Below are 18,439 nucleotides of genomic sequence, written 5' to 3'. Positions count from 1 at the left end.
TGAGCTTTCTAAAAACTTGCATATAACAATTGTGCACCATTCATTCCTCATCTTTGCTGCCCATCATTGCAACTTTGCTAATGATGGGCAGCAGGTTAGTGTCATGATGTCACCTCAGACATAGTTAAAAGCCCTGTTAACGTAGCTGCTTCTCGCCGGGTCCGGTGGCGCGTACCTGTAATCCAAGCTACCGGGAGGTTGAGGTTGGAGGATCGTTTGAGCTCAGGAGCTCTGAGCTGCAGCAGGCTATGTCGATCGGGTGTCCGCACTAAGTTCGGCATCGACATGGTGATCCTGGGGGAGCCTAGGACCACCAGGTCACCTAAGGAGGGGTGCACCGGCCCAGGTCGGAGACGGAGCAGGTCAAAGCCCCCATGCTGCTCAGTAGTGGGATTGCACCTGTGAATAGATGCTGTAGAGCAGCCTGAGCAATACAGCGAGACCCAATCTTTATACACATCCTTATACCTGTCTCTACCTCACACAGCAGCCTCATCAGCACGTCTTGGTCTTTTTAATTCAAGTCCAAAACACTCACAAATCTGCTGCTCTGCTTGTCCTGCACCACCTCCACCTGCAGGACAGCTGCAACTACATACTCCACCCTAAACACGCCACCGCCCAGCAGGTGGAGACAAACTCAAAGTAGGACATTTATTCAGGTGAATTTTTGGTTTCATATTTGCATCTTATAACCAGTGTTGGGTAAGTTACTTTAAATTAGTAACTTAGTTACATTACTAGTTACTTCTATCAAAAGTAACTCAGTTACTTCAAGTTACTCGTTACTTTCAAAGTAACTAGTTACTAGGGAAAGTAACTTTGGTTTTACTCAGAATTCTCTTGTTAATGTGTTGCTTCCATAACTTTGCCAGTCTTCTAGCTTGCTTACTTGCCACAAGTGCACTGTGCCATCTACCAATAGAAAAAAAAATGCATATTTCCACGAGAGAAATCCCACACCTGGACCGTCATTGACCGCTGCCATGATTCTAGCCTACGTCACAGTGTCATGTGTGCTTTTTACATCCAACACAAAAACTGCAGTCGTGGTGCTTTCGATTGTACTCAGAACTCGGAAATTCTGCCTTCTGAATAGGAAGATGTAGGCAACACCAGACTGCAGATGAGCCGCATACAGGGCTGGACTGGGACAAAAAATCGGCATTTTGACTAGAGACCGGCCCGCCATTATAGGAAAAACCATAAAGCCTTTGAATGAAAACAAACACTGTTGTGACAGTGATGTACACTGTTTTGATGGTATATATGTATCAATCTATCAATCGTTTGTTGTAAGATTCAGATAATTGTTTTTTAAAAGCTAGACATTTTAAATGAGAATAAGAAAGAAAAGTATTTCCTTGTGCCCCCCTTTCCCTGTTAATGCCCTACCTGGCCCCCCTGGCAAAACTTCGCTAGATCCGCCCCTGCACAGTTACCAGCTGTCAGCTACGTAAAAAAGGATCCTGGTGTTATTTGTCTCTCAGAAACAGTTCATAACTTCCCTTCAACTCATTCATGTCACCTAAAAGGTAAACCTGTTTCTCCATCACCTGTTCAGCTCTGATGATTCAGTAAGGACATCTCCTGGTTACATCTTCATGTTTCCCTCTCGCCAGATATCCAAACCGATATCATGACCAGCAGCTTTTACAGCTGTGGCTCCAGCAAACATCAGCTGATACTAGAAATTAATATTAAATAAATTCTAACAACAGCTGATCAAGCTTAAACGTGCGGCTGTTGTTTAATGCGATATCGGCTGGTTTCCTCTTTCTGGGGAAAAGTGGGCAATAAACAAACAAGAGAGAAAAGCCGATCAGCTGATCATTGATCAGTTTTCATGATTGAAGTAGAAACAGGAGAGGGAGGGGAGAGAATGAGAGAAAAAGAGGCAGCTGTGCAGCGTAAACACAGAATAACTCCAGCTTTGTGTCTTTTTCATTGTAGCTGAAGTACAGGACAAACTGTTCCTTTTCACCTCAATACAAAACGCTCTGAATACCAGATGTTTCTGTTTTTTACAGGACGGTTGGCAACTCTAATAATTAACCTTATGACCAAAATAAAGTTCAACATCATTAACATCATAGCACCCACCCAGCTGTACAGAAACTCTGTCATGCTAGCTAGCACACAGTACAGAAAAAGTCAGAATAACGAAAATAAACTCCACCTAAACTTGGTTTATATCTGACCTTTATAGACTGCAGGTCATAACTTCTTACCTGAAGTTCAGTTCACACCGGCGGCTGCCTCGGGTCTCTCTTCCTTCTGTCCCCTTTCTCTCATCCACCTGCTGGCCTCCACCACTTGCTAATGTTACTGAATCTGTGGAAGCTCCGCGATAGCCACCACACGAAGTAACGAGTAACGACCCTATCTAAATCCCAGTAACGACTAACGCGTTCCTGATTTTGGCGATAATAACTAGTTACCGTGCTCGTTACCACAATAATAACGTAGTTACTGTAACGCCACTGGTCTATCAAAATTGAAAACAAATTTCCTCTTATGTGGATCTCATTTTTCTCAGAAACAAAGATCAGATAAAAAAAAAAATCAGGTAATTCTTTGTTTTTACACTCATCAGGTCCCAATCAGCCCAAATAGCAAAGAAAAGTTAAAAATGCATGCCATGAAAGAGTTCAGGTCTTGGGAGGTTAAATATGCTGTCACATTAATGTTGGGAGCTGTGATGCAGGGTCCCACATTGCATGCAGGTCTGGCACGGATCTGGTGTCAAGCCGGCACTGCTGGCTGACTTCTGGCATGATAAGTGGTATGTCATCCAGATATGGGCCAGGCCTGGCATAGATGGCACTATCTATGTGATGGCATGCCATATCTGGCTCGATTGTAGTTTTGTTTATGTCGCCCAGGCTCATAGAAATCAGGCCTGGCCCAGATCTGCCATCAAGCTGTCACTTCTGACTGACTGGTGTCATGGCCGGGTGTATGTCAACCAGATGTGGGCCAGGTCTGGCAATGAGGCACTATTTATGTTCCTATTTTCCTATTTTAGTTAGAAGACCCAAATGGAGGGGAGACCAAAATGGCGGCGCGTTAGCTAGACGCATACTTCCCTCCTCCGTGAATCTTTGCCAAGACACCTAACGTAATATCAACTTTTGAAGTTAAACTCTTACGGTATCCGCGCTTGCAATACTATACTGCTATGGTAGCCAACGTTTTAAATGCAGATTTGACAGGTTTGTGAGTGTACACTTTATCCAAAACCTAGTGAGGGTTTATGCACGTCTACCACAGGCTGGCTGTAGATCAGGAGGTACAGCAGGTCACCTACTGATTGGAAGGCTAGTGGTTCGATCCCTGGCTCCTCCAGTTTGCATGTCAAGAGTATGATAGTACTTAGGAAGCACGTCTTGTCATTTCGTCATGTTCCTTTTGCACTATTATGTTCCGGCACATGTTGTTATTACGTGGCTTGATTAAGGTACACATTAGGCTGACATCTGGAGCCAGAGCTGAAGCTGGGCCAGCACAGGACCACCAGTGTGTCTGCAGCTGGCCCGTGTGAGGGCCACCAAAGGGCCATCATTCTTTGCGGTATGTGGGCCATGTGTAGGCACATTGTGTGGGCCAGATCCGGGCAATACCAGTTTTGCTATGTGGGGTGCTGGTATCTTATTTCTGAATAAAAATGTTCCAAAGTGTCACACCTTATTTACCATCCTGCAAACACAGAAACATCCCTCACTCACTTTAGTTAGGATGGATTCTCTCTCGTTTCTCCACACAGTTCTGTACATTTAATTAACATGGACATTCATGTACGCATACCTGATATCTATGTCTGAAATGTTATCTAACTTATTATAATAACATGTAAATTCATATGATAATGGCGATATGGTCTCGAACCTAGAATGTTTATTCCAAACATCTTCAACATGAAACAATGGCTGATCTTTCTATGAAAGATTTTGGTCTTCCAAAGTGAGATTTATTAATTACTCAGGTAATAGCAGAGCCTGTACTGCACCTTTTTAACACTTGATTACAGTGAGTACAGTTGTGACCAAAGTACTGGTGGTGGCACCACTGTTAAAACAATTTTTAACATTTATTTGCTAAAAAAAAAAAAAAAAGGGTTTTGAAACTTTTGAATTTCCCATGTTTGTTCTTCGCAACATCATAAGTTGCCCTAACTTAGTTATCTTAAATGACCTTTACTTAGTCTTTTTGGGCAACAAGTTTGAGTAATTTATTTAAAGTTCTGGGAACTAATTCGATTTCAAAGAGTAGAAAGGTGTAAAAAACAAAAAAACAAAAAACAAAAGAAAAACAACTGCAAAACAAACTTTGTGTCACTGACAACTTTTGTCCACAGCTTTACAGATTTGTTGGAAACAGCTGTTCAATCCATCGTAGGCTGTGTATAAATGCGCTTATCAGTAAGGTGAAACTTAAGTCACATGGTTTCTGGGAAATCATGTGGTGTAGCCATTCTACTTTGACTTTTGTTTTTTTTATTACTCATTTGAAACTCATGTACACTCCTTATACATCTTATATGACATCTCAGTTATTGGGAGCAGATGGGAGGCGTTTGGGAGGAGCAGAGCAACAAAACTTTTTTGTTGCAAAGTCCGTGTGTTTGTAGTGATGTGGAAGGAGTGTTCTCACACCGGCCTGATTGAAGTGCCCAAGAGAAGCATTGATTAAACAGCACAGCGTGGATACGGCTTTACTCCAGTCTTAACCCTAAAGATAGAAACTGAGTTTTCAATTCCAGAAAAATAAGCAACTTTCACTCTAAAGCCTTTACTGTTTGTGTTGCAGCTAAAACCACTTTAAGAATAATACTGGAACAAATTTAGGTTACACTGGACTTTTGACTGCAGACAATCTATATGTGATAGCATTTCATGTTGAAATAAGTTCGGGCTTTGAAATACTGCTATTAAATAGATTAAATGGTACTATAAGCAATATTTTTTAAACGTAAACAGAATATGGATAAAAATTTTGGTTCATAATTTTTATCGACACATCTTTACCACCAAACTCATTATAACTGGGTCAGCTGGGAGGAGTTTGTGAGGGGCAGACCTTTCATCAAATACTGATATCTGATCAGTATTTAATGATACTGATCTCTATATAAAGAACAGTGTCTTGTAGGATTCATAAGAAGGCAAGTGGAACTACAAAAAACGGAGGTGAGTTAATTATTATTTGGTAACATTTCTGTTGTGTGTGTGCGTGCGTGCGTGCGTGCATGCGTGCGCGCGCGCGTGCGTGTGTGTGTGTGTACCTGTGTTTTGCCATCCCTAGTTTCTCTTCCAAAACTGTAAGAAGATGCATCAGAGCCAGCAAACCTGCAGCAAAGATAATTAATCACCTACATCATGTGATCTTCAGTCAGTTCTTCTTCCTGACATCATCACCTTGTGTCTGTTTAAGGTGCTGGAAAAGAAATGGGAAAAAGAACCTTACTGTTCTTTGTCATAACATCCCTCTCTGAGCCGATCTGATACTCACCTCCTCTCACCCTCACCGCCACCACTGTGTGACCGGAGCTCCCGCTCAGGCAGCAGCTCTGATGCCTCCAGGCGTTCCGCTGCAAAAGATGAGGTGTAATGATTTTAAACTGTCCTGTGTGCTCCAGACAGACAGCGACATGTTGCTTTTACCCACTGGATTCTGGATTCGGGCTGAAGGCAGAAGCTGGGATCGGGGAGACAGTGGGAGAGACTCTGGCTGAAACACTTCGCTTCTGTTGCTCGATTATTTCCAGCAGTCGACCTCGGGCTGCAGCGCTCTGCCTGTTCAGCTCCAGGAGGCGTTGCTCCACTCTGTTTGCACTGAAAGTGTTGAGTGATGTTGCCTAAGCAAAAAAAAAAAAAACCCAACAAAAAACAAGACACACACTGCATGTGAATCATTACTATATCTGAATGAGGAGGCCACCTAAAGGCTCAGCGCAGTTCATTCCTCGACACACCTGTCGCATCACGCTTTGAAGGGAGGATAAGAGCAGCCACTACTCCACTTCTAAAAGGTGAGCTGCTCTCAGAGAGCTTCAAACAACCCCTTAAATCTCACCTGTTGAGTCAGCTGTTGTTCTTCAGGAGTCCACACATGCTGGCTCCGCCTCTCTTTACAGCTGGACCCAGACATCCTGCTCTCTGCAGCGCTCTGAGGTGTTACTCTCCCGGTGCTGCTGCAGCTCAACCCTCTTCTCTCATTGCCACTGTCGAGCGATTCTCTGACCCCTGACCCGAGGCCCTTTGCCTGGCTGAGTTGAGCCCTGATAAGATCGGTCTCTCTGCTCAGCTGAGCAATCTCAGCTAGCACTGTGCCCGGAGACCTCTGTGAGCGAAGAGGTTTAGAGGTCAGCGATAGCGAGGAAGCAGAGGGAAGCTGAACTAGGGGCACACTGCTGAGACTAGAGTCTGAGCTGTGAGCGCAGAGGTCCCCATAGGAGCGCAGGAGATCAACAGCAGGAAGCTGCTGGTGCGGTGGCACAGGATAAGTTGCTGTGGAAGAACGAGAAACAAAAATTAGCTGCCTCAAGGTGAATCATTTCTGGGGTGAATATGTGAAATCAGATAATAATTTTGGAAGTGAGAAAGTTACCAGGAGTGGTCCCGCTGTTGAGGTGGTGAGAGGAGGACAGCAGAGGAAACAGGTACTCGCTCAGCACCCGTCGCAGACTGACAGCCTGTATACCAACAGTTCACCAAAATATAAACCATTTTCACCATTTACCAAATTCCTCTGGACAGAATATACACAGACAGACTGCACAAACCTACAACTTTAACCTCAGAGTGTGGGGTTTGGCCACTGTGTTCACTCAGCAGTCCAAGCCCTCCCATCGCCAACAACACTGTGTCCAACTTCCGCTCCAGCTCTGCCGTCCGCTGCTGTAACCCTGCCTGAGAGGCACATCGTCACCAACTCATGATTTATCAGCATAGCTGGACTAACAATAACCTAAGCCCAGTCCCACCTGCAGGGCTGTAGCCTCCTCTCTCAGAGTCATGGTTTCAGCAGTGAGAGCATCAATGAGCCTCTGCTGCTCTTTCAGCTCCTCCTCCAGTTTTCTCCTCTCCTGTGCCTCCTTCATCTTCCCTCTAACACATTACAGGCAGACAGTGATTTAAACACATATAGCAGACTGCAAATATTTGCATCAAAGCAAACCTGCGCTAAAATTTAAAAACTGATTCTATTTATTTACAAATGCGAAGACCCCTGAAAAAGATAAGAACTGTGCTTCAGCATATTTACATGAGACTTTCAGCATTAGTGATGCTAAATCAGTAATAGTAACAAACATTTTACAGATCAAGCATTTCTAAAATGTGCTTTTGCTGCTATCTAAAGATTTCAAACTTGGAATTCGTGTCTCCTTGCATCCCCATCAATGACATGACTTTTTAAATAAAACCAACATTTAATAAGAAATGAGTGTATCCTATATCCTATAAGCTAAAAGATGCAGTGACAATGGTAACACAGTCTTATTTATTGTTTATGTGAGTATAGCTTGCATGGATTATCTTTAGTTTGAATAATAATTTCCAAAAGCTTGTGTGACAAAACCATTTTTGATATCCGGCAGTACCTTTTTAAGGATGTGCACCAAACATCCCAGTGTAGAGACCAAGGCCAAAGAAAATCCAGTGAGACTTTGTGTCCTGTGCTTTTTGGGACTCTGTGCAGATGTTGGTGCTGTAACAGGGCTCAGTGCAACCAAATCCAGCTCCACCTGACCCAACATGGCCTGCAGCAGGCCCAGACTGGACTGATCCCCGCTGAGAGAGGCAACAGGGGAGCCGTCCAGCTCTGAACCCTGGGAAACACACTTCCTGGCTCTGCTGGTGTGATTACCGATCCAGTCTGTTCAGCATATAAAAGAAGAACAACACTGATTTTCTGACATGATCTCATCTTCAAACAGAGTATTTCATTTTGGAGAAAATCCATCCCTTGCAGATATTACCTGACTTGCTCTGAGGCGGATCAGGATTAAGAACCTGAGAAACCAGGACTGATGTTTCCTCTCTGAACAGCCACGGTGGCATTGAGAGCTGAAATGACATTAGATAAGTGTTTATGTTCACCTCTAATGCCAGATATATAATAAACGATTTCAAAGAAAGTTCATATCTGCTGTGTTTTTTAAGCCGTTTCTTCTGCAAACCACTTTGCAACCAACCTTCTTTTTCAATTTGCCAATTACTTCTATGTGGACGCCGGGTTCGGAACTACAGTGCTGGGAATCCTTGATTTGAACATTTTAAGGTTCAGGTATTTAATATGTAACTGTAGTTAGATTTGTTCTCATGAATCGAAGAAACAACAGAAAACAAAAAAGTACAGCAAAAAATACTGACAACAAAACTTAACACTAATTTTGGCCATCATATAATCCACAAATGTGACTTTTTAAATCTTGTCGTTTTTACAGTTTGGGACCAGAAACCTTTGTCCGGGAGGAAGAAAACGATTCTCACTGTGTGAAGGATCATCAAGAAAAATTAAACCAGCTGACCACTGTAACTGTCTGGTGTACAGAAAATTTCAGCTGTGGTTCTCCAATCAGCCTTTTAGACCACTTAACAATCTGAGAGAGTTTCTGCTCTTTTCAGAAAGCTATCCAAACCACAACACCAAGGAAAAGGACAAAACAGATTCATTAAAAGCACGGTAAAATAAAACCATCATGGTTTTATCAACGTGGAAACAAAAAAGCCTTCTTAAACACAGGAGCCGCTGGTGCCCCTTTCTGCACACAGCTTCAGTGTTTGCTTTGAAATTCAGCTTTGAATCAAAAGGGAGATATTTATAACACTGAACACTTTCCACATTTTGACTGCACACTCCTAAGTTAGAGGCAGGGTAACGATGCTGTAAAGCATGGCCCGCTTTACCTAAATAAATAAAGAGGGCCACGATTAGTAACCGACACATAGTGTTGTATTAAATGAAACTCAGTAAGAAATTGTCTGGAAATTGCCTCCCCCTGCAGGAAACAAACAGAAGATAACTGACTGAAGATGAGCTCGAGCATGATCACAGACAGTGAAGCACAGAAGACGGAAGCACATGAAGGGATATAAATCTGTCTAATTAAGAAGCAGAAACCACTGTGAGTCTATTTCAACCTCGTTACTTTAATATTAAAGCGACAGCAGGTGCAAAATTACAAAACTCTGAAGCAGGGAATGGCTTGGCAGACCGTTGTTCTCTCCTGATTTTCTTTGTGTCCATCCCACCAATTCCGGTGGCAAATGCCAGTTCAATAAAGGGAGAAATTTCAGAGATGAATTCTTCTGCGTCTCTTTCCGTTATACGTGTGATGTCTTATCCTTCGTATTTTGTTCTGACATGTGTTTGTAAGCCACCATGGCATTTTCTGGCCACACACTGAGTTTGTTTCCTCAATTTGGCTCTTATCAAATTTACAAGCGGATAAAACTAAACTGAGACTAAAGTTACACTGAAATAACAATGCTTCTCTTTACTCTGTGTTGCCTCTGAAGTATAAAACCCAGTGGGAAACATAATCAGGTTTGTCTGCAACAATCCAGCATCACTCAGCGTGAAACTAAAGGTGACTGTCTTAAAAACAAGAACCACATTTTTTTTTGCTTTCCAGGAGTTCTGTTATCCTCGCTTATTGTGGATGTAAAGACCTAATACAGCCGTTTGTAAGACAACACATTTATGGTTATTCCTGACATACAAAGTGTGCAACAGACACATTACATAGTTATCTATGATGTGCATTAATGAGGAAAAGGACAGAATTTCTTCTGAATTTCCACTTTCATTGATTTCCACCTGTGATATTTCATTTCCCAACATTTTCACATGGAACAGTTTAACAAACCCATAATACTATCATATAAACTGCAATATTGAATAAAACAAAGAGTCAAACAGAAAAACAAACAAACCAAATCCTGATTTGTATCAGCTACCTGTTAACCTATATTAGTTCCTTTCAGATTAATCAAAGTTTCCTTTAGTTGTTGTTCTAACTCTCTGATCAATACAATCCACTCAGTTCTATCGATTTAATTTAACCTGATTCAGTCCACCCAATGCTTTCACTCACTGTATGCGCAAACTGTCTAGTTATGATACCCAGTAACACTTCAACGAGTTACCAATACAACTCAGACACAATGAATTTGTCTTGAAAGGTGCTATATAAATAAAACTGTACTTTTATTTACTTTCTTTACTCACTTTTTATGTTATTGCAATAACACTTTTTACACTTTTTTTTAAACACAAAAGAATTATCCTCATTCAAAAGTCATGTAAGAACCTCATTGGCTTACGGAATGTTGATGTTATTTAAAAAATTCATACAAAAACATGACCTCATTCAAAAATGTCATGTGACAACCTCATTGGCTTATGGAATTCTGATGTCACAGGCTTCTAAAGCTTTGATCCTTTGAAGCTTTGATCCTCATGAGTTCTTAAGTAGGGGTGAGGAGGTACAACTTTTAGTCCGTTATTTGCAGCACTTATGTTAGCAGCATTCAAACGTTCACCAGTAAAGCATTTTCAAACATTTGGATCCTTTTCGTACTCACGATATACAGACTCCAACATGTCTCAGAAAGAGCAAGAAAGACAAGAAGCTGACCCCAGCTCTATTCCATGGTATGAGTCCCTAGACCCTTATATCAGCTCTCTGCCTTGGGATGAACAGGTAGAATTAGAGGAAAAGCGATTGGAAGAAATGGAGAATGAAAATATCATGAACAGAGAAAAGATTAAGATCCTGACAGAAGAAAATGAGAGAAAGAGCGCTGAATTAGAAAAATTATCCTACCAGCTTCAGGAAAGGGAAGGCATTATTGAGGAGAAACAATGTGCTCTCCAAGATAAGAAGAATCACGAGCTCCAAGAAAAGCTTGATGACGCTCTAGAAAAAATGAAAGATCTGCTCCAAAAGGAGAAAAAAGAGAGCATTAAAGGGGATAAAATGCTCAAGAAGAATCAGGAGCTCCAAGAAAAGCTTGATGGAGCTCTGGAAAAACTGAAAGAAATCCATCAAGAAGAGAAGCAACAATCCACACAGCAGAGAGACCTGCAGAGCAAACTCCAAGCCATGGAGGAAAAATACAAAGCGCTGCAGGTGAAACATGACAAAACTCTGCACAAAAGTCAACAGTTGCTTCAAGACAAGAAGCAAATGGAAATGACACAGAAGGAAATGGACTCCAAGCTTGACGAGATGGAGGAAAAACACAGATTGCTCCAAATCAAGCTTGAGAAAACAGCGCACAGAAATAAAGAGTTCATTCAAGAGAGAGAGCAACAAGAAATGCTCGAGAAAGAAAAAGACTCCCAGCTTGAAGTCTTGGAGGAAAAACTGAAAATGCTGCAAATGACTCTTGAGGAAACACTGCTCAAAAATAAAGAGATGCTTCACGAGAAAGACCAACAGAAAATACATCAGGAAGAAATGGATTGCAAGCTGAGGAACATCGAGAAACAAAATGAAGGCTTGCAAGTAATGCTCGATGAAGCTCTGAAGAGAAGCAAAGAGTTCCTTCACGAGAAAGACGAACAGAAAATACAAAAGGAAGAAATGGATTGCAAGCTGAGGCACATCACGAAACAGAATGAAGGCTTGCAAGTGATGCTTGATGAAGCTCTGGGGAGAAATAAAGAGTTTCTTCACGAGATGGACCAACAGAAAATAAGAAAGAAAGAAATGGATTGCAAGCTGAGGAACATTGAGAAACAAAATGAAGGCTTGCAAGTAATGCTTGATGAAGCTCTGGAGAGAAATAAGGAGATCCACCATGACAAGAAACAAGAGCCCGTAGAGCAGAGAGACCTGCAGAGCAAACTCCAAGCCATGGAGGAAAAACACAAAGCACTGCAGGTGAAACATGATAAAACTCTGCACAAAAGTCAACAGCTGCTTCAAGACAAGAAGAAAATGGAAATGAAACATAAAGAAATGGACTCCAAGCTTGACGAGATGGAGGAAAAACACAGATCGCTCCAAATCAGGCTTGATAAAAAAGCGCACGGAAATAAAGAGCTGCTTCAAGAAAAAGTCCAACAGAAAATACAACAGGAAGAAGAAAAACTTAATCTCCAGAGGAAAAATCAAGTACTCCAAGAATTGTATAATGAAACAAAGTACAAAACAACTGTACTGGAAGAAGAAAAGGAAAACCTGGAAAAACAATGCTCAGCGATGCAGAGTAGCATCAATGAGATGCTGAGAAAAAATACCGAACTTGAGGAACTTTCTAAGACCTTGAAGTACAAAAACAGTGAAATCCAGGCGCAAAAGCAAGAACAACAGAAAACACACAAAGACCTGCAGTGTAGACTTCAAGGAATCCAGAAGAGAAACCAGCAGCTGGAAGACATGCACACAGATGTGCACAAGGCAAAACGAATAGAGGAGGCAACAGTTAAAGAACTGAAAGACAAGCTTAAAGAAAAACAAGAACAATTAGAAGACATGGTGAAAAGATGCAACAAACTTGAGAAAGAAAACGCAGAAACAATCGATGAGCTGAAAACCCTCATCCTTGAGAAAAAAGTGCTCGTGGAAGAGTATCTGAAAAAGAAGAAAAAACGCTTCCACTGGTTCTGGAGGAGGGGCACTGCTGCTTCTCACCTGATGTAACCTCGTCTTCCTCCACCTCTATTCCATCTTCATTTCCCCCCTTCCCCTTCCCCTCCCTCCTTTTTCTTTTTTCACCCTCACCCCCCGACCGGTCCCGGCAGTTGACTGCCCCCTCCTGAGCCTGGTTCTGCCATAGGTTTCTCCTTTAGGTTTCTTTCACTTTAAAAGGAGTTTTTCCTATCCACTGTCGCCTGGTGCTTGCTCAGAGGGGATTGTTGGGGTTTTCTCTCATCTCTCTCTTTCATTCTTTCTATCAAACCCCTTTCCCCCCCTTCTACCTTTTCCTTTACCCAATAAACACAATTGCCCACATTTTACATGTGTTTGAAAAATGTCTTCATTCAACAATAATTCATCTTAGGTATAAAAACAAGAAATAGGTAATAGCTGCATGTGTGTTTGTGTGTGTGCATAATATACATACTTGTTTCCCAGAAAGAATTAATACTAGATGGATAGAGACAGGTTTTAAAGACTAGAAATGAAAACATGTGAGTCCTGTCTTTAAATAAAAATATATAATTCCCTATATTCCTATCTATTCTTGACATTGAAGCTTTACTCTTCTTGATATTGTGACAAAATACTCTTGGGTTAACCATGAGTAGGGATGGGTATTGATAAGATTTTCACGATTCCGATTCCATTTTCGATTCTGTTTAACGATTCGATTCTTTATCGATTCTCTTATCGATTCTTTTTAAAAAAGGAGAACACAAAGGTCGATTAGCTTAGAACTTTGTTTTATATCTTCTCTTTGAACAAGATAGAACTTTAGGAGTAACATGGCCTTACAAACCCAACAGTGAGATCTTAAGAGATCCAGCCTACGGCTCTTCAATGGGTGTCACAGGGTCCCCAGGAAAAAAAATTGTAAATGTAAAATAATAAAATAAATATTCTTCTGTAGCAATAACAAATTATAACATAAATTATTCTGTAGCAATTACACAAGAATATCCAGTAATGTCCCTGCCTACAATTAAACACATTCACTTACCGAAAATTGGGGGCATCTGCTGTGGCAAATGGGTGCAAGCCTTTTACCACAAACTTAGTCACTGCTCGGTGACATTCGTCTATCCTGGCCTGAAAGGAGACGCTACCGGTAGACTGCAGCGACAACTGCCAGCATCTGAGCCAGCCAGACTCTGTCTGTCTCTCTCATCATGGTCGCCTAAATGCACAGTAATGGCAGGTTTTGTAATAAGGCGGATCGTGCTAACATAATATGCACTGTTAGTTGATTGTTTACCTGCCGCATTAACGGGAGAGGACGTGCAAACGTTACCGCTGCTGCTGGGTTGAGATTCACGAGTCCGGAGCGGAATTAAAAACACGACATTCATTTAAGGTCATCGCGTGTTTTGTGAGCAAATGCTTTTGCATATTCGTAGTGTTTCCTCCCTTAAATGAAATATCTACTTTGCAAGTATTGCAAGCTGCCCAGTTGTCATCCGTTCTCGTAAAGTATAACCAAACTTTTGAGCGTTTGAGCCGCTTACGCGCCATGTTTCCTGCCAGGTAAATGACACTCCGCAACGTGGTGACGTCATTCGGGGCGACTGGAATCGATAAGGGAATCGTTTGTAAAAATGTCAAACAATTCCAAGGAATTGAAACAGTGGGAACCGGTTCTCAACAAGAACCGGTTTTCGATACCCATCCCTAACCATGAGCTTTCTAAAAACTTGCATATAACAATTGTGCACCATTCATTCCTCATCTTTGCTGCCCATCATTGCAACTTTGCTAATGATGGGCAGCAGGTTAGTGTCATGATGTCACCTCAGACATAGTTAAAAGCCCTGTTAACGTAGCTGCTTCTCGCCGGGTCCGGTGGCGCGTACCTGTAATCCAAGCTACCGGGAGGTTGAGGTTGGAGGATCGTTTGAGCTCAGGAGCTCTGAGCTGCAGCAGGCTATGTCGATCGGGTGTCCGCACTAAGTTCGGCATCGACATGGTGATCCTGGGGGAGCCTAGGACCACCAGGTCACCTAAGGAGGGGTGCACCGGCCCAGGTCGGAGACGGAGCAGGTCAAAGCCCCCATGCTGCTCAGTAGTGGGATTGCACCTGTGAATAGATGCTGTAGAGCAGCCTGAGCAATACAGCGAGACCCAATCTTTATACACATCCTTATACCTGTCTCTACCTCACACAGCAGCCTCATCAGCACGTCTTGGTCTTTTTAATTCAAGTCCAAAACACTCACAAATCTGCTGCTCTGCTTGTCCTGCACCACCTCCACCTGCAGGACAGCTGCAACTACATACTCCACCCTAAACACGCCACCGCCCAGCAGGTGGAGACAAACTCAAAGTAGGACATTTATTCAGGTGAATTTTTGGTTTCATATTTGCATCTTATAACCAGTGTTGGGTAAGTTACTTTAAATTAGTAACTTAGTTACATTACTAGTTACTTCTATCAAAAGTAACTCAGTTACTTCAAGTTACTCGTTACTTTCAAAGTAACTAGTTACTAGGGAAAGTAACTTTGGTTTTACTCAGAATTCTCTTGTTAATGTGTTGCTTCCATAACTTTGCCAGTCTTCTAGCTTTCTTACTTGCCACAAGTGCACTGTGCCATCTACCAATAGAAAAAAAAATGCATATTTCCACGAGAGAAATCCCACACCTGGACCGTCATTGACCGCTGCCATGATTCTAGCCTACGTCACAGTGTCATGTGTGCTTTTTACATCCAACACAAAAACTGCAGTCGTGGTGCTTTCGATTGTACTCAGAACTCGGAAATTCTGCCTTCTGAATAGGAAGATGTAGGCAACACCAGACTGCAGATGAGCCGCATACAGGGCTGGACTGGGACAAAAAATCGGCATTTTGACTAGAGACCGGCCCGCCATTATAGGAAAAACCATAAAGCCTTTGAATGAAAACAAACACTGTTGTGACAGTGATGTACACTGTTTTGATGGTATATATGTATCAATCTATCAATCGTTTGTTGTAAGATTCAGATAATTGTTTTTTAAAAGCTAGACATTTTAAATGAGAATAAGAAAGAAAAGTATTTCCTTGTGCCCCCCTTTCCCTGTTAATGCCCTACCTGGCCCCCCTGGCAAAACTTCGCTAGATCCGCCCCTGCACAGTTACCAGCTGTCAGCTACGTAAAAAAGGATCCTGGTGTTATTTGTCTCTCAGAAACAGTTCATAACTTCCCTTCAACTCATTCATGTCACCTAAAAGGTAAACCTGTTTCTCCATCACCTGTTCAGCTCTGATGATTCAGTAAGGACATCTCCTGGTTACATCTTCATGTTTCCCTCTCGCCAGATATCCAAACCGATATCATGACCAGCAGCTTTTACAGCTGTGGCTCCAGCAAACATCAGCTGATACTAGAAATTAATATTAAATAAATTCTAACAACAGCTGATCAAGCTTAAACGTGCGGCTGTTGTTTAATGCGATATCGGCTGGTTTCCTCTTTCTGGGGAAAAGTGGGCAATAAACAAACAAGAGAGAAAAGCCGATCAGCTGATCATTGATCAGTTTTCATGATTGAAGTAGAAACAGGAGAGGGAGGGGAGAGAATGAGAGAAAAAGAGGCAGCTGTGCAGCGTAAACACAGAATAACTCCAGCTTTGTGTCTTTTTCATTGTAGCTGAAGTACAGGACAAACTGTTCCTTTTCACCTCAATACAAAACGCTCTGAATACCAGATGTTTCTGTTTTTTACAGGACGGTTGGCAACTCTAATAATTAACCTTATGACCAAAATAAAGTTCAACATCATTAACATCATAGCACCCACCCAGCTGTACAGAAACTCTGTCATGCTAGCTAGCACACAGTACAGAAAAAGTCAGAATAACGAAAATAAACTCCACCTAAACTTGGTTTATATCTGACCTTTATAGACTGCAGGTCATAACTTCTTACCTGAAGTTCAGTTCACACCGGCGGCTGCCTCGGGTCTCTCTTCCTTCTGTCCCCTTTCTCTCATCCACCTGCTGGCCTCCACCACTTGCTAATGTTACTGAATCTGTGGAAGCTCCGCGATAGCCACCACACGAAGTAACGAGTAACGACCCTATCTAAATCCCAGTAACGACTAACGCGTTCCTGATTTTGGCGATAATAACTAGTTACCGTGCTCGTTACCACAATAATAACGTAGTTACTGTAACGCCACTGGTCTATCAAAATTGAAAACAAATTTCCTCTTATGTGGATCTCATTTTTCTCAGAAACAAAGATCAGATAAAAAAAAAAATCAGGTAATTCTTTGTTTTTACACTCATCAGGTCCCAATCAGCCCAAATAGCAAAGAAAAGTTAAAAATGCATGCCATGAAAGAGTTCAGGTCTTGGGAGGTTAAATATGCTGTCACATTAATGTTGGGAGCTGTGATGCAGGGTCCCACATTGCATGCAGGTCTGGCACGGATCTGGTGTCAAGCCGGCACTGCTGGCTGACTTCTGGCATGATAAGTGGTATGTCATCCAGATATGGGCCAGGCCTGGCATAGATGGCACTATCTATGTGATGGCATGCCATATCTGGCTCGATTGTAGTTTTGTTTATGTCGCCCAGGCTCATAGAAATCAGGCCTGGCCCAGATCTGCCATCAAGCTGTCACTTCTGACTGACTGGTGTCATGGCCGGGTGTATGTCAACCAGATGTGGGCCAGGTCTGGCAATGAGGCACTATTTATGTTCCTATTTTCCTATTTTAGTTAGAAGACCCAAATGGAGGGGAGACCAAAATGGCGGCGCGTTAGCTAGACGCATACTTCCCTCCTCCGTGAATCTTTGCCAAGACACCTAACGTAATATCAACTTTTGAAGTTAAACTCTTACGGTATCCGCGCTTAGGACTCTTTTATGTCGTCTGCACCAGGTAAATCGGGCAGGGGTCGTGGTAAACCGTCACAACCTAAAATTGATTTCGGACCAACTAAACAAAGTGGAAAAGCTAAAGCTAGCGCCATGTCGGAAGAGTCAATTAGCGCTGAAGAGGAAGGACCAAGTCACGCTCCGATTCTTGAAGCTATCAAAGACTTGAAAACCGACTTCTCCAACAGGTTTGACGGAATAATGGCTGCAATTGAGGGAGTGAGAAACGAGGTCGGAGAGTGCAAGGAGCGTATTGTAAATGTCGAGACACGCATTTCCGACACTGAGGACACGGTCGATACCCTTCAGAGAAAAGTCCAGAGTCTCGAAAAGAAAACCAGAGATATGGAGGACAAAGTAATGGACTTGGAAACAAGGGCCAGGAGGGCTAACCTGAGACTGGTGAATTTACCGGAGAAGGTGGAGGGAACGGATGCTTGCGCATTTCTGGAAACCTGGATCCCGGAGACGATGGATATCCCTCTGCTGAAATCAAAGCCATTCCTCCAAGAGACTCATCTTACTGGAAAAGAGGACTTAAAGATTAAGCGGAGATGGCAGGGAGAGGTATTTTCAGCACCATTTAACTCCCAAGCGAGAGGGGTTTTGACTCTAATACACAAGTCCGTCCCCTTTAATGTTTGTAAGGTAATTGCAGATAGGATGGGAAGGTATTTGATTGTTCAGGGTACTCTCTATACAGAACCTCTGATTTTAGTTAATATTTATGCCCCAAATAAGGATGAACCATCTTTTTTTAATAACCTGTTCTGCACGCTGTCAGCACTTAGTGGTCAATATATTTTAGCGGGAGACTTCAATTGCACTCTGAACCCAAGTATAGATAAATCATCACATTTAGACAAATCTCATAGCCAGAGTAGGGAAACCATTCTTCAGTTTGCTGAGGAATTAAAT

The 18,439-nt window shown here is 42.3% G+C and overlaps 2 protein-coding genes and 2 non-coding genes across 4 annotated transcripts; 3 read left to right on the top strand and 1 right to left on the bottom strand.

The window, feature by feature from the left end:
- The first annotated feature begins 154 nt into the window (after positions 1-154).
- LOC146371791 (signal recognition particle RNA) lies at positions 155-453 on the top strand. Its single transcript, XR_014802856.1, has one exon.
- Positions 454-5,345: 4,892 nt separating this feature from the next.
- LOC146371790 (spindle and centriole-associated protein 1-like) lies at positions 5,346-8,063 on the bottom strand. The gene is made up of 8 exons (XM_084953359.1): positions 7,982-8,063; positions 7,604-7,878; positions 6,986-7,102; positions 6,785-6,911; positions 6,610-6,694; positions 6,076-6,541; positions 5,668-5,857; positions 5,346-5,590 (listed from the first exon to the last, which is right to left on the bottom strand). Exons 1-8 carry the CDS (start codon positions 8,061-8,063, stop codon positions 5,508-5,510), a joined length of 1,425 nt encoding a protein of 474 aa, XP_084809485.1. The 3' UTR covers positions 5,346-5,507.
- Positions 8,064-10,525: 2,462 nt separating this feature from the next.
- LOC146371789 (uncharacterized) lies at positions 10,526-12,961 on the top strand. The gene has a single exon (XM_084953997.1). It carries the CDS (start codon positions 10,526-10,528, stop codon positions 12,656-12,658), a length of 2,133 nt encoding a protein of 710 aa, XP_084810123.1. The 3' UTR covers positions 12,659-12,961.
- Positions 12,962-14,487: 1,526 nt separating this feature from the next.
- Positions 14,488-14,786, top strand: LOC146371788 (signal recognition particle RNA). The gene has a single exon (XR_014802855.1).
- The last annotated feature ends 3,653 nt before the right edge of the window (positions 14,787-18,439 follow it).

The sequence above is a fragment of the Perissodus microlepis genome, chromosome 15 (assembly GCF_051167445.1).
Source record: "Perissodus microlepis isolate ML-2025 ecotype Zambia chromosome 15, ASM5116744v1, whole genome shotgun sequence".
Classification (NCBI taxonomy): Eukaryota; Metazoa; Chordata; class Actinopteri; order Cichliformes; family Cichlidae; genus Perissodus; species Perissodus microlepis.
This window is presented reverse-complemented; position numbering and strand designations above follow the sequence as displayed.